The 12,358-nt window shown below is 29.5% G+C and overlaps 1 protein-coding gene across 2 annotated transcripts in view; it reads right to left on the bottom strand.

Annotated features, from left to right (window-relative positions):
• Window positions 1-12,358, bottom strand: part of LOC118199181 (uncharacterized) — a 159,257-nt gene that overhangs the window by 110,843 nt on the left and 36,056 nt on the right. For both annotated transcript variants that reach the window (XM_085820951.1, XM_085820950.1), the window contains 3 exons: window positions 11,123-11,176; window positions 9,535-9,696; window positions 5,750-5,911 (listed from right to left, as the gene is read on the bottom strand). In XM_085820951.1, the coding sequence (XP_085677077.1) occupies window positions 5,750-5,911; window positions 9,535-9,696; window positions 11,123-11,176 (378 nt within the window). The remainder of the gene's footprint in view (window positions 1-5,749; window positions 5,912-9,534; window positions 9,697-11,122; window positions 11,177-12,358) is intronic.

Here is a 12,358-nt window from a genome sequence, read left to right as displayed (position 1 = left end):
TCTTATCACTGACAATATGCTACAATAAATTTCTTAAAAACTTCCTCTCACTGCATTTCTGATGCTGAAACAGATTCATAAAGTTTGTTGTTTTTTTACATATAAACTAAGCACTACCTTTTTACACATATAACATGCTTTTCCCTCTCAGGCCACAAATACATTTACCATTAAAGTTATTTATATAACATAATAAGACTTATAAATCATCACACTGATTACTTTAAAACATTCTTAACCATTCTAAATCTGCTAAATAAATCAAAAATAAGACCTTTCTGAACTAACAAATACTGGAGTGAGGAGGGTTATCCAAGGATCTGACAAATACTAACTGAAAACAACTGAAAAGTAATCATCCTAGTTACAACCGTTTACCATGGGACAATAATATAAAGTTTAAAAACAATTGATAATATCCATTCCTAAACATATTTAAAAATAACTCAAACAGCAAAGTAAACTGAAACAAATTCTTTTGAAATCTAATATACAAAATAAATTGCACTAAATGACAAAAGTATGAAGTTCAACAATTAACATAAGATAATATAAAATGCAACACAAAATAGTAATGTTTAAGTTGAAATACTTTATTGCATTTATATTAAAGATTTCCACTTAAGCAGTCAGCACTTTTGTTCGCACTTCTTTTCTGATGCACAACTTGGTATTTATAAGGCTGAAGTACAAGTGTCTGTTGCACGAGTCATAGGTTAGTTCCACTGGTCTTTAACCAAATTAAAAGACTGTTATCTGTCATAATTTGAAACTTTATCCAAGTAGCAACTGAAAGTCTTGTTTATCAGCATTTTGGGCATTCTAGGTTTTTCTTTTAACTTAAATTTCTTTCATTTTCTCGTCAGATAGATCTCTACATCTTTTTAATCTATTTATCATCTGAAAAATACATTCTACTATGGTATTTTCTTCTACTCTTGGCTCCAGACATTTCTCATGCAATTATGTAATGGGAATTTTAAGAATTTTTCCTTCCTTCTACAGGGCTGAATCCGGTAGTTTCGTGAGTGGTGTTTAGAAAGCAAAAAGAGCTGCGGGTGCTTGTTTTTCACATTCAGGAACAGTTTCAATGCACAAAACTCTTAAAATCCTTTATGAGATGCGATGGAACCTTTTTGCTAGATTACTTTGAGGATAGTGAACAACGCTTCAAGTTATCTTTATTCCAAAACATAATATTCATCATGCAGAGTATCAACAATGGCTACAGAGCTCACTGCACTAGAATGTTTGTTTGCTATACACATCGGAGTTATGATGTACGTCTTTCTTGCGAAAGTTGTTGGCAAAGGTCCACATGCATCAACATTTATTTTGGCAAAGATTTCTGATATAATCAGAACCAGAGTTAAATGAGCCTTCTTCTTGTCATTGGCAAGAATCATGTGTTTTGATTAACTGTTCTAATTCCTTATAACACCTCGGCCAACAGAAATATTTTGCTAAGTGTCCTTTCAATTTTGGCACACTAAGATGGCCACATGAACCATCATGACATTTTTACCTGCTCCCTTAAATTTTCAGAAATAACTAATAGATCCCTTCACTGACCATTCTGACTGATTTTAAATCTAAAATACTACTTTTAATCAGAGTATAATCAGTGGATTCTTTTGACTTGCCTTCAATTTCCTTAAACACAAGCATTAATTCTTCTCTTACATATTGAGCTTTCGTGAGATCACTTGAATTTACCTTAGCTAGACTTAAAATTGATTCATCTAAGGTTCACCTGAGAAAGCAAAATTTGCATATCTGTTTATGAAGGATCTGAGGTTCCTTCTTCCTTAGAATTCCTGTCATTATGAACTGAATTATGACTTTCCTTTTCCATTTATCTTTGTCACTGCAGTGCTTTACTTAAAACAGAACTGACTAGCTCAGTATTTGATAGCTTGCTTTTTTCAGCACCTGCTAATAAAGCTGTAGTTTGATTTCCGAGTAGATAATTTTCTTTATCAAGGTTATGCCTTATCACTGTTATTTTTGTGATGACTAATTTGTAGTTTACATGTTTACATACGTGTTCACCTGTCACCATATCAGGTATCACATATTTTCTGCAAATGACATCAGCAGTTGCTTCAGTATCTCTAAGTATTGGTATCTTAATTCCATTTATTTCTCCCTTTAGAGTATATGCAGCTAAGAATTTGTCTTCAGAGTCTTTGTTTATACAATTTATTAATACCCTAAATTATGGATTTACATTTTTGGCACTATGGACAAAAGTAATCAAATGATCTACAAAAACCTGTTTTTGTGTATTTCTGCTTTTATTTATAATTTAAATAAAAGCAAAAAGCAAATTTAGAATTTTCATTTGCTAGAATTTCACCCAATCTCTATTTCTTTACAGAGACTAAAAAATAAAACATTAAATGCAAACATTCCTATTGACTAATATCATAATTCTGTGTTAATATTTACAGCATATTATACACTTTTCTTTATTTCTTATAAATTCTTGTTATAAAATGACTGATGGTATCTAATATACGAATATTAATTCTATTTCTCTACACAGTTTGTTTGACTTAATATTTAATCTAAACAGTCAATCTATTTAATTTTAAAAGCACAAAAATTATGTGAAACTCTTTTGAGTTTACTACATGATGATACATAGCCAGCCACTATGAAGTGCTAGAGTTACAATATAAACAGGTATTCCATGATATACATGAAGATGAAGTTTTCATGCTGATAAATGACTGGCTGAAAAACAAACAATTTGCAGCTTTTTCAGAAGTAGGACTAATGGTTATGCGTCTTTCTTTCAATGGTAAATCTGAAAAAAGAATTTCTTCATAATAGTCGGCTGTCCCATATCCGGAAATGTCTGACAGTGCTTTAAAGCAATCTCCACGATTAATTAAAAATATTTCTATTAATCATACTCTCTATACTTTTATAGGTCTTAATTAAACACACCACACTTTTAAAATACAGCAATTGCAACAAGATTATCAATTCAATAGATATGAATTTGATCATTCAATATACAATATTTATAAGATTTTATATATTGAATAATCAATGTACAAAAATATACACAAATTTTGCATAATTCAATATACAGGACCATATATTATATTAACTTTAAAGAATATCATTTTAATTTAACTCTCCGAGTGTTACTGGTTTAGCCCTGAAATTTCAAACTGCCTCAAAATGTCATGAATAAGTGGTATTTTCTTGATTTTAATTAAAAAATGATTTTCTCATTTTGTACCTTGATTCCTTTTCTTCCAATATACATCCAAACTGAAATTAGATACATTTGAAGCTAGCAGAAATTTTCATGTATAATGAATATAGAAGGCAGCCTTCTATAGGGAATTTTCCAGCCGTAACACTAAGAGGGTTAAACAAATGATGATATAGATCATATTAATGAGTGTTATGTATTAATTGTTATTATTTTTAAAGCTTTAAGTTATTTGCTTACTTAACAATCTCGTTGTTAGGTGATGTGTGCACCACGTTATTTTCATTTTTGTGATAAATGCCTATTGACGTGGTGTTCACGTCGCTCGCAGTTTGAGACAAAAGCATCTTGACGCGTGTGGCACGTGTTTTTAGTGCAAGTGGTTAAACTGTAAACTTTTGGTAAACTTTAAATTTTTCAGTTGGTAGCTTTAAAAGTTTTCTTGAGTTGAAGTTATTTAATTTTAATTTGAGTTTAGGGACTTAAAGTTTTATTTGGTTTTGTAAAGTTTGTTTTGATCCTTAAGGTTACGTATTTTTTTTAACTTTAAATTATTTAAAAGTTTTTAATTTAGAGTTTGGTTAACGTCTACACCTCTTTCTGCTAGTCTTTTGAATCAATAATTTCTGGTTGTAAGGTGTTGAAGAAATATAATTTTTTTAGTAATATTAATTAAGGTTTTAATCAGCTTTTGTGTTAGTTGAATTTTATTATTTTTTTAAGTAAAGTTAATTATGTTAGTCATTTTGTATAACTATGGTAAATTTGGATAACTAAAAATAGGTCTCTTGGATTTGATTCTGTGTTAATGAGATTTTAATTTCATGTATTGAATGTTATCTCAATTTAAAAATAGAAATTATGAATTTAACTAACGGAAATTCATATGCTTTTGTACAGAAAATTTGTGCCTTTCTGGTGGAATTATAGGTTTTCGCTTAGCTTAATTGCTTGAGAAGTTATTCATAACTAAATGTATATTTTAGCAGAAATGGCACAGATTTCCTGACTTCGAAATTTTCACTTAGAAGGGCAGTTTTTTAGCTTCCAGAGCTGAGTTTTGATAGGCGATGAATGTTTACACCTACACATTTCCGGAGGGGTGAGCATTCCTGGGAAAAAGGTTAGTTGCCTTAAAATGTTTTTTTGGCGAGAAAATTTAAAAAATTGAATTATTCTTGGAAAAATTTAGAAATTTTTATATGGTTTTGTTCTTGGCGTGGTTGCAGATTTTTCTCATCTCTTTTGGGCAAGTTTTGGGGAATGTGGAAGTTTTCCGGTTTAAAAACTCTTGTGCGCTTGTTAGAGGCAGGTTTTCCCAACAAAAATTTCTGAGACGGAGGAGTGCCGGAGATGAAAAGAAATGTTGCTGCGAATCTGTTTTTGCTCTTACCAGTTCCAGCATAATTTAACTCCAGCTTAGGAAGTTCACTACCGAGAACTTTGTTTCGACCTCTTCTGATTGCCAGGATGGAGTCTATTGCCTCGAATCATCTGTTACCTATAGTAAACTCTCTGCGTGAAGTCTAGTGAAGTTCGCCGACGTGTCACCCCAGTGAAGCTTTCGAAGTAGGCTTAGTGCGGATGGACGGAGCCAAAAATTTCTGATGTTTCCCTCCAGTGCAACGGCCGCACTACAGATTGCCGACTTAGACGGTAAGCCTGATCAGCGAGATACCCGTTGTCGAATGCAGATGATCTGAGCGTCCTGTTTCGGGAAGAACAGTAACAGAAGATGTCTAAAAACCAGGAGGTAATGTTACTTAAATTTTCCTTTAGAGATGAGGACATTGGCAAACAGTGCCGACCCCTATTTTTTTATCAACCACCAATAATTTTATTCTTTTACAGTGAATTAATATTAAGTGTATCTTTAATGAATGATCATTATTGTTAATTTCAAATTTAAATTGATTTCTAACTTCTATTCCTCCGAAGGAATAGCCTTGTCTAATTGCAATGAATTCTATATTAAATAAATCAGCTTACCTACTATTTTGTTGTGATAATTATAATACTTACTACATACACTTTCTCAACCAGGCTTGTAGCACATTTTGATTACATAATGCAATTGGTTTAACCTTTTTTACGTTATTTTGATATTGTTGTTGGTGTTCTTCTTAAGGTAATTAAAAGGCAGGTTGTGCACCACTTCAGTTGATTTATTTTATTTAAAAGTGAGGAAAATTATACACCACAACATAAGATGAAGTTTCTAGATTTTGCAACATTTCCCCATTCTTTCTGTATAATTTTCAAGGAAAGAACACGAAGTCCTTATGTATTTAAAACCCATTTACTTTTAACCTTTGTAGTTGGAATTTTATTTTCTTCTCATGAAGAGGAGAAATCATTAACAAATATATAAGGTGTTTTTCAAAATTTAGGTTCAAGGGTTTACAAAATTTAGGTTTTCACAACTACAAACATTTTTTGACATAATATTGTTATTCATATATCAAATTATGAAAAATAAATCTAATAAAAGAATAGTTAATTCAAAATCACCATTACCCTGGACATCCTCTGTTTTTGATTCATCTTGCTTATGCTCAGAACCAGTTATTTCTGATGGATCAGACTTGGAAATAATTGGATGTGAATAAGATGATGATTCTTCACTGGTGGAAGATGTAATTTTTGATTGCTTTTCATTATTTGTTTTGAGCATACCGTCTGAAATATTGAAATAAAAAGTTATAATAATGATATAATTAAATAACATGAAATTATATATTCTGACAGGAAAAAAACATAAAATATGTTAAAGAAAGAAAATGAATATACTGGCTTTTAAAAGGCAGCATACTGCATTCTTTTAAAATATTAAGTAACACAGATATTTAGTGTAATGCACTTTTTTTTTTCTTTCCAATTCTATATAATACAAAACGAAAAATTATTATTTTTGGAAAAAGCCAAAAATCAAAATGAAAGAGTACATCAAACTATTCAAATGCCTCTAATTACTAAATATGAAGTCTTCTAAATGTGATTTCTTGCCATTGCTTGTAAGATTTATCCATTCTTATATAATGAAATGACCTACATTATCTTACAAATGATGATAGTAAATGCTAAAAAATGTTTTCCATATGATAATAACACCCCAGTTCATGTTCCTATTGCTTCTGCCAATAGCTATTACTTCTATTTGCATATTTTATCAGAAAAAAAAATAACTATGATACTAATCAATAGTTGGACCCCCAAATCAGCAACAGTAGCCTTATCTCAACTGCCAGCCTAACAGAACTTTTTTGCCTGTAAACATAACATTGTAGAGGAATAGCACATGCATGATGTTTACCAAATCACAATACGAGAACTACAATTTATCTCGTAGTTTGCAGTTAACATGTTAAATAAGCTTATGAACAAATCCATAGCATCTACTTTAGAAACTGGGATGTAGCCAAACCCTTAACCTTACACACAAATGTGCTCTTGAGAGTCCAAAATGCCCAAGAGAATAATCACCAAACAATAGACAAATTAATTGGCTGCAAAACTTTTGGTGCCAAGGAGCCTTTTAAGTGATACCTGAGCTAGAATTAACTCTGTGCTGCTGTGCCTGAATGAGTTATAAATTTTGATACAATATGCATCAAACTCATTAAGTATGATAACCATCCTTTAATGAAGTACACTTATTTGCCTCAAGTTATAATAAAATCTAATTAAAAGTACAGTAACTAATAAAATAATGATATGCTTTTTACTAATATCAATTTGCATGCAAGATCTTCCATAATTATACTGAAAGATTTTACACTTAGGTTCGCAGTTGATTAAAATATATTTGCCTCATCAAAGCCAATAATATCCTGCTAGACTTAGGATATCTATAATAGGCTTCACTTAAAATCATGGGTGAGGTGCTATCAGATTTACCAATTTTGGTTACTTTATAGACTAACATATTTTGTATTTCAGTCTTACACATTTCATACTGTCAAGGTGACATTTTGTACAGTTTTGTTTTAATAGGTTTGCTTTAATAGATCACTTATTAATTCTATATTATGCCTAACTATAAGTATTCTTCCAGGAAGGTTTGAAAATACCTCAGAATACCAGCATAACACTACTTGTACCTGATCTACTTGATCATTCTGTTAAGTCATTAAAATAAAAAATATTCAGACCTGTTTAGATTTTAGGAAAAGTGTTCTCTATTTCTGTATCATTCACTTTTATGATCAATATATATATATATTTTTTTTTTCAATTCCTCTTGGTCCTTTCTATTAGATAGCCAACTTATTTGGTCTGCTAGTTGCTAAAACTAACATCAAATCATCTGCTTGAAATTCATTTTTACCAGCATTTTGGTCATATCAGGTTTTTCTTTTAATTTCAGCTTCTTTCATTTTCTGAGCTAGATCTCTACATCTTTATAATCTACTTAACAGCTGAAAAACATAGTCTGCTATGGTATTTTCTTCTGCTCCTGGCTCCAGCTATTTCTCATGCAGTAATGTAATAGAAGGTCTAAGCTTTTTTTTCCTTGCACTGATTCTGCAGGACTGAAGCTGGTAGTTTCATGAGTGGTGTTCAGAAAGCAAAATGAACTGCAGGTACTTGTTTCTGCCATTCAGAAGCAGTTTTAATGCAGAAAACCCTCAAAATTCTTTACAAAATATGATGGAACCTTTTTGCTGGATTACTCTGAGGATAGAGAACAAAGCTCCAAGTTATATTTTTTACAAAGCATTCAAGAAATTCAACTGTTAGTGCATGCATAAATGAAGTTCCTTGATCGGTTTGAATTCCCTTTAGGAGCACCATGCATCTAAATATTTCCAGGAGAGTACAGAGCTTTCATCAATCACTGCCACAGCATGGAATGTTTAACTGCTAAACACATAGCTGCTATGATGTATCTCTTTCCTGTTAGAGTTGTTAACAAAGATCCACATGCATCAACATTTATTTTGGCAAAAATTTCTGATATAATCAGAACCAGTGTTAATTGAGCCTTCTTCTTGTCATTGGCAAGAATCATGTATTTTGATTAACTGTTCTATTTCCTTATAACATCTCAGACAACAGAAATATTTTGATAAGTGTACTTTCAATTTTGTCACACGAAGATGGCCAGATGTACTCTCAAGACACATGATTTTGATCTGCTCCCTAAAATTTTCAGGAATAACTAACAGATCTCTTCACTGACTGACTTTTTAACTAAAATATTACCTTTAATTAGAGTATAATCCACGGATTCTTCTGACTTGCCTTCAATTTCCTTAAACAGAAGAATTAATTCTTGTAAATTTTTATCCACACATTTAAGATCAGTGATATGAACATTCATTTCCATTTCCACACTTCAGACCACATAAATTTCTATTACAAATTTCAGTTACCAGGCAGTGCTAATTTAAGTTCTTAATATCAAAACTTTCTTTTTTTTTTAATTTTAAATATAAATATTTGGATAGTTTTGTTAGAACATATGTAATTATTTTTTCTTCTCAAAGATTGTTCGAAGTTCTTTAGATGAAAACAGATCCTATTGTCTATTGAATCATTTTTTTTTTTTAATCATTTCCAGTGTGTTAAATTCTTACCTTCATTATGCAGTTCTGGACCCAATGCTATTCGTTAAGCAGAAAAGTACTATTGTGTTTATAATGACTATTTTAACAATTTTAACAGAAAAACAACATAATGTGTTCAAAAGTATTATATAGATCAAGAAAAATTAAAGGCTTCTGTTTCTTAATTAAACGGAGTTTGGAGAGTTTAACTGTTTAGCAATTAAAAGGAAACTGGTCATATTAATTATTAAAACAGATATTATAGTTATTATACATAATAATTAACTCAGTTATATTAAATTTACCATATATCTTTTATTATTTTCTCAGTGAAATTTACCTAAATGCTAAATGGCTACCACACACACACACACACACACACACACACAAAAAAAAAAAAAAAAAAAAAAAAGGTCTCCCTTTTCTCTGCTTGACTATTTTTTTATTACTTGATAATTATTTGTTCATAATATTTTAGTAACAGCCCATTCCTATTTTATTTACTTACAGAGCAAAAAGAAAGTTTTTCAAAATAAAATTTTTAAACCATATTAATTTTTTCATAATGTTTAGAGTCCAATTTTCAAGTACTTTTGATATAAATAAGAATGAAGTTAAAGCAAACGGCTCTCTTGCACATTACTAGAATTAAATAATCCAGTCCAATGTTTCAAATTGCATACTGAAAGATAAATTTTGAAAGGGTGTGCTTTAAAAAGTAATAGTATTTAATTAAAATCACCACTACACTACCTGAGATTTCCTGATTTTTTGGTTCATCTTGCTTAAGCTCAGAAATACTGTTTTCTGAAGTATCAGCCTTAGAATTAATTGGATAAGGATTAGAACGCAATTCCTCACTTGTGGGAGACACAACTTTTGACTCTTTTTTATTATCCTTTTTTAATAGATCATCTGAAATATTTAAATAATAATAAAAACATAACTAAATAATATGAAATTAAATATAATGACAAAAAATTTAAAATACTTATTTCCAAAAAGTTATGTTTCAATATAAAATTACAATTGTAATATATATAATCATATGAATTATACAAGGAATATGACTCAATTCCCTAATCTATCATTTAACTCATAATTTTAACAGTAATAAAGCTATTTCAATGAAATTTGAACAGGACTATCTAGTCTTGTTCAAAGAATGTATAAGAAATGAAAAATTGTATAAAAAATGAAAAAATTTTAAGAGGTGATGCCTAACTCTTACAAAATGAAGTAAAATTTCACCAGTCAACCAGAATATCTAGATGCTTGTCTGTCATTTCAGAAGCCTATGCTAGTCTCACTTTGTCATTTGCCTGAGGATACCTAACATAATACGGTTGATATTCATCAATACTAGAGTGTATGTGTGTGTTTATAGGATAACTGGAAAACATATTGGTGTACTCTAGACAAGTGTTTCTCCACTGTCGGTCCGCAAAATATCCAGCTATCTGTCCAAAAACTGTGCCAATGTGTCGAATTATTAAACTAACCGGTCTGCGGGAACGTACCAAAATAACACCAACAGCAATTTCAACAGCAATGACACTAGCATTTTCTTGAGAAATCTGCAGGCAAACATTTTCCATCTGAACTCTTCTAACTTTATTAATACTTTCTAACTTTATTAACATTTTTTGGCAGAAAACTTTCGTTACAATCAGATATATACATATTTTTTTCTGATGATAAAAGGAGAATTGTGAATTCATGAAATGTATTAATCCTCTTAAGAAAAATTAAAACTAAAGGGAGAGAACCAAACTTTGATAAACATTATGGAATTTTAATAGGCTTTAAAGCATTTACTTTTAGAATAACTAAATAAAAACATATCATATGGGAAGATTATAATAGCTTCCATAAAAGATTTTAAAAAAGATTTTCCCCTCTAACAGATAATAAATTAATATATTTCAACAGTTAAAATGAAAATGCATTACAACTATTATTTTTATAAATATTATACATAAGCAACAGAAATTTCTGGTATCTAAAATAAATATATTTAAAAAAGAGGGAAAAATCAAAACCACAATAATATGTTAATTTAGAAGATATGCTAAAATCAAATTAAGCAGTAGGTATTGTAAATTTTTGTTTTGGTTTATTTTGAAAGGAGGAGAAAAGAAAATTAGAATTTTCAACTAAAGCTTAATTAACAGTCAAAGAATTCATGAAAATATGTATGTATGTGTATGTTCATGAAAATATGTATGTATGTGTATAAGCGTGTAAACATGTATAATAATTGTTTCTAAACTACGAAACTGTACATATGCTGAAAGAGAAAATTTATAACAATTATCCATTTTCATAAAGGAAAACTCACCATCATTTTTCCTTTTGACAGTTTTCCTTATTCTTTTCAGTGAAGACTTTTTAGCTAAATAAAAATTAATTAATATAAAATGGTCACATAACTCTGTAAAGTTACTTTTTTATACATATATAGGAACACTTTTATGTTACATATATATTAAAAAGTAAACTGATTAAATAATTAAATATGTAAATCAAGATCATCTTGTAAGAGATATAGTACATATAATTTCTCAATACCAAAACTAAATGAATCATGCAAAATCATAAATTACTATTACTCAACTTTACGTTATTATATTAAAAAGAAATAAAATTAAATTAATATAAAAATTTATATTATATTAATATAAAAAGAAAACATTCTAGGAACCAATTTTGAATATTTCATGTATTATAAGGGATAATATGGATATATATATATATATCCCTCTTATTTTATTTCAAAAACGGCACTTATGTATTATCCTAGCAGACGTGAAATTTGGCTACATCAAACCATGAAATTTGGAGGACACTTCTTCAAAGTTGAGCCAATTGTCCCTGCAGAATTCTACAGAAACTGACACTTCTTTATTTAATAAAAAATCAGTACTCATCAAGGCTTTCATCAAGTAAAAAGGCTTTCATTGATTTTCATTTTGTTAGGTCTTACAAAGCTATGAATAAAAAGTTCCAGCCAGAAGTTGTTTTAATTTATTATTGCTTTTTGTCAGCCATATTTAGTTGATCATATGATGTCAATTAATTTATACTTTTTTTTAAGGTAGTATGCCATAACTTTGAAAATAATCCACTGCTTGCTGTTCTTTAGAAGGCAGGTCTAAATTTTAATAATTTATTTCAAAATGCAAGAAAAAATACAGCAATAATAGTTCATTCATATTTTTGTTCATAAAAAGCCAAATGTAGCTTATTGACAATCAATCAGCATGCATCAAACAAAAGTGATAATGTTATAAGATTGTTACAATAACCATTATGTCACACATTTCACAACTGTTATGAAATCATGCTGTTTGGCAATAGTGTCATGGTCAATGGGATAATACATAAGTACCAAAAGTAAAATAATAATTTTTTTTTAAAAATGAAACATAAATGGCAAAAATCTGTGAATTACTTAAATTTGTCATGTGACTAATTACAAAGCTTGATTAATAAAGTTATTAAAGCCTTTCATTATTTTTAATAAATCCATATTGCAGAACTATATCAGTCACATACCCTCAAACAGCTTTTATTA

Source organism: Stegodyphus dumicola, chromosome 7 (genome assembly GCF_044657685.1).
Source record: "Stegodyphus dumicola isolate Sdum_Otavi_A_Nest chromosome 7, ASM4465768v1".
NCBI lineage: Eukaryota > Metazoa > Arthropoda > Arachnida > Araneae > Eresidae > Stegodyphus > Stegodyphus dumicola.
The sequence above is the reverse complement of the archived record's forward strand: the minus strand, read 5'-3'. Positions and strand labels throughout refer to the sequence as shown.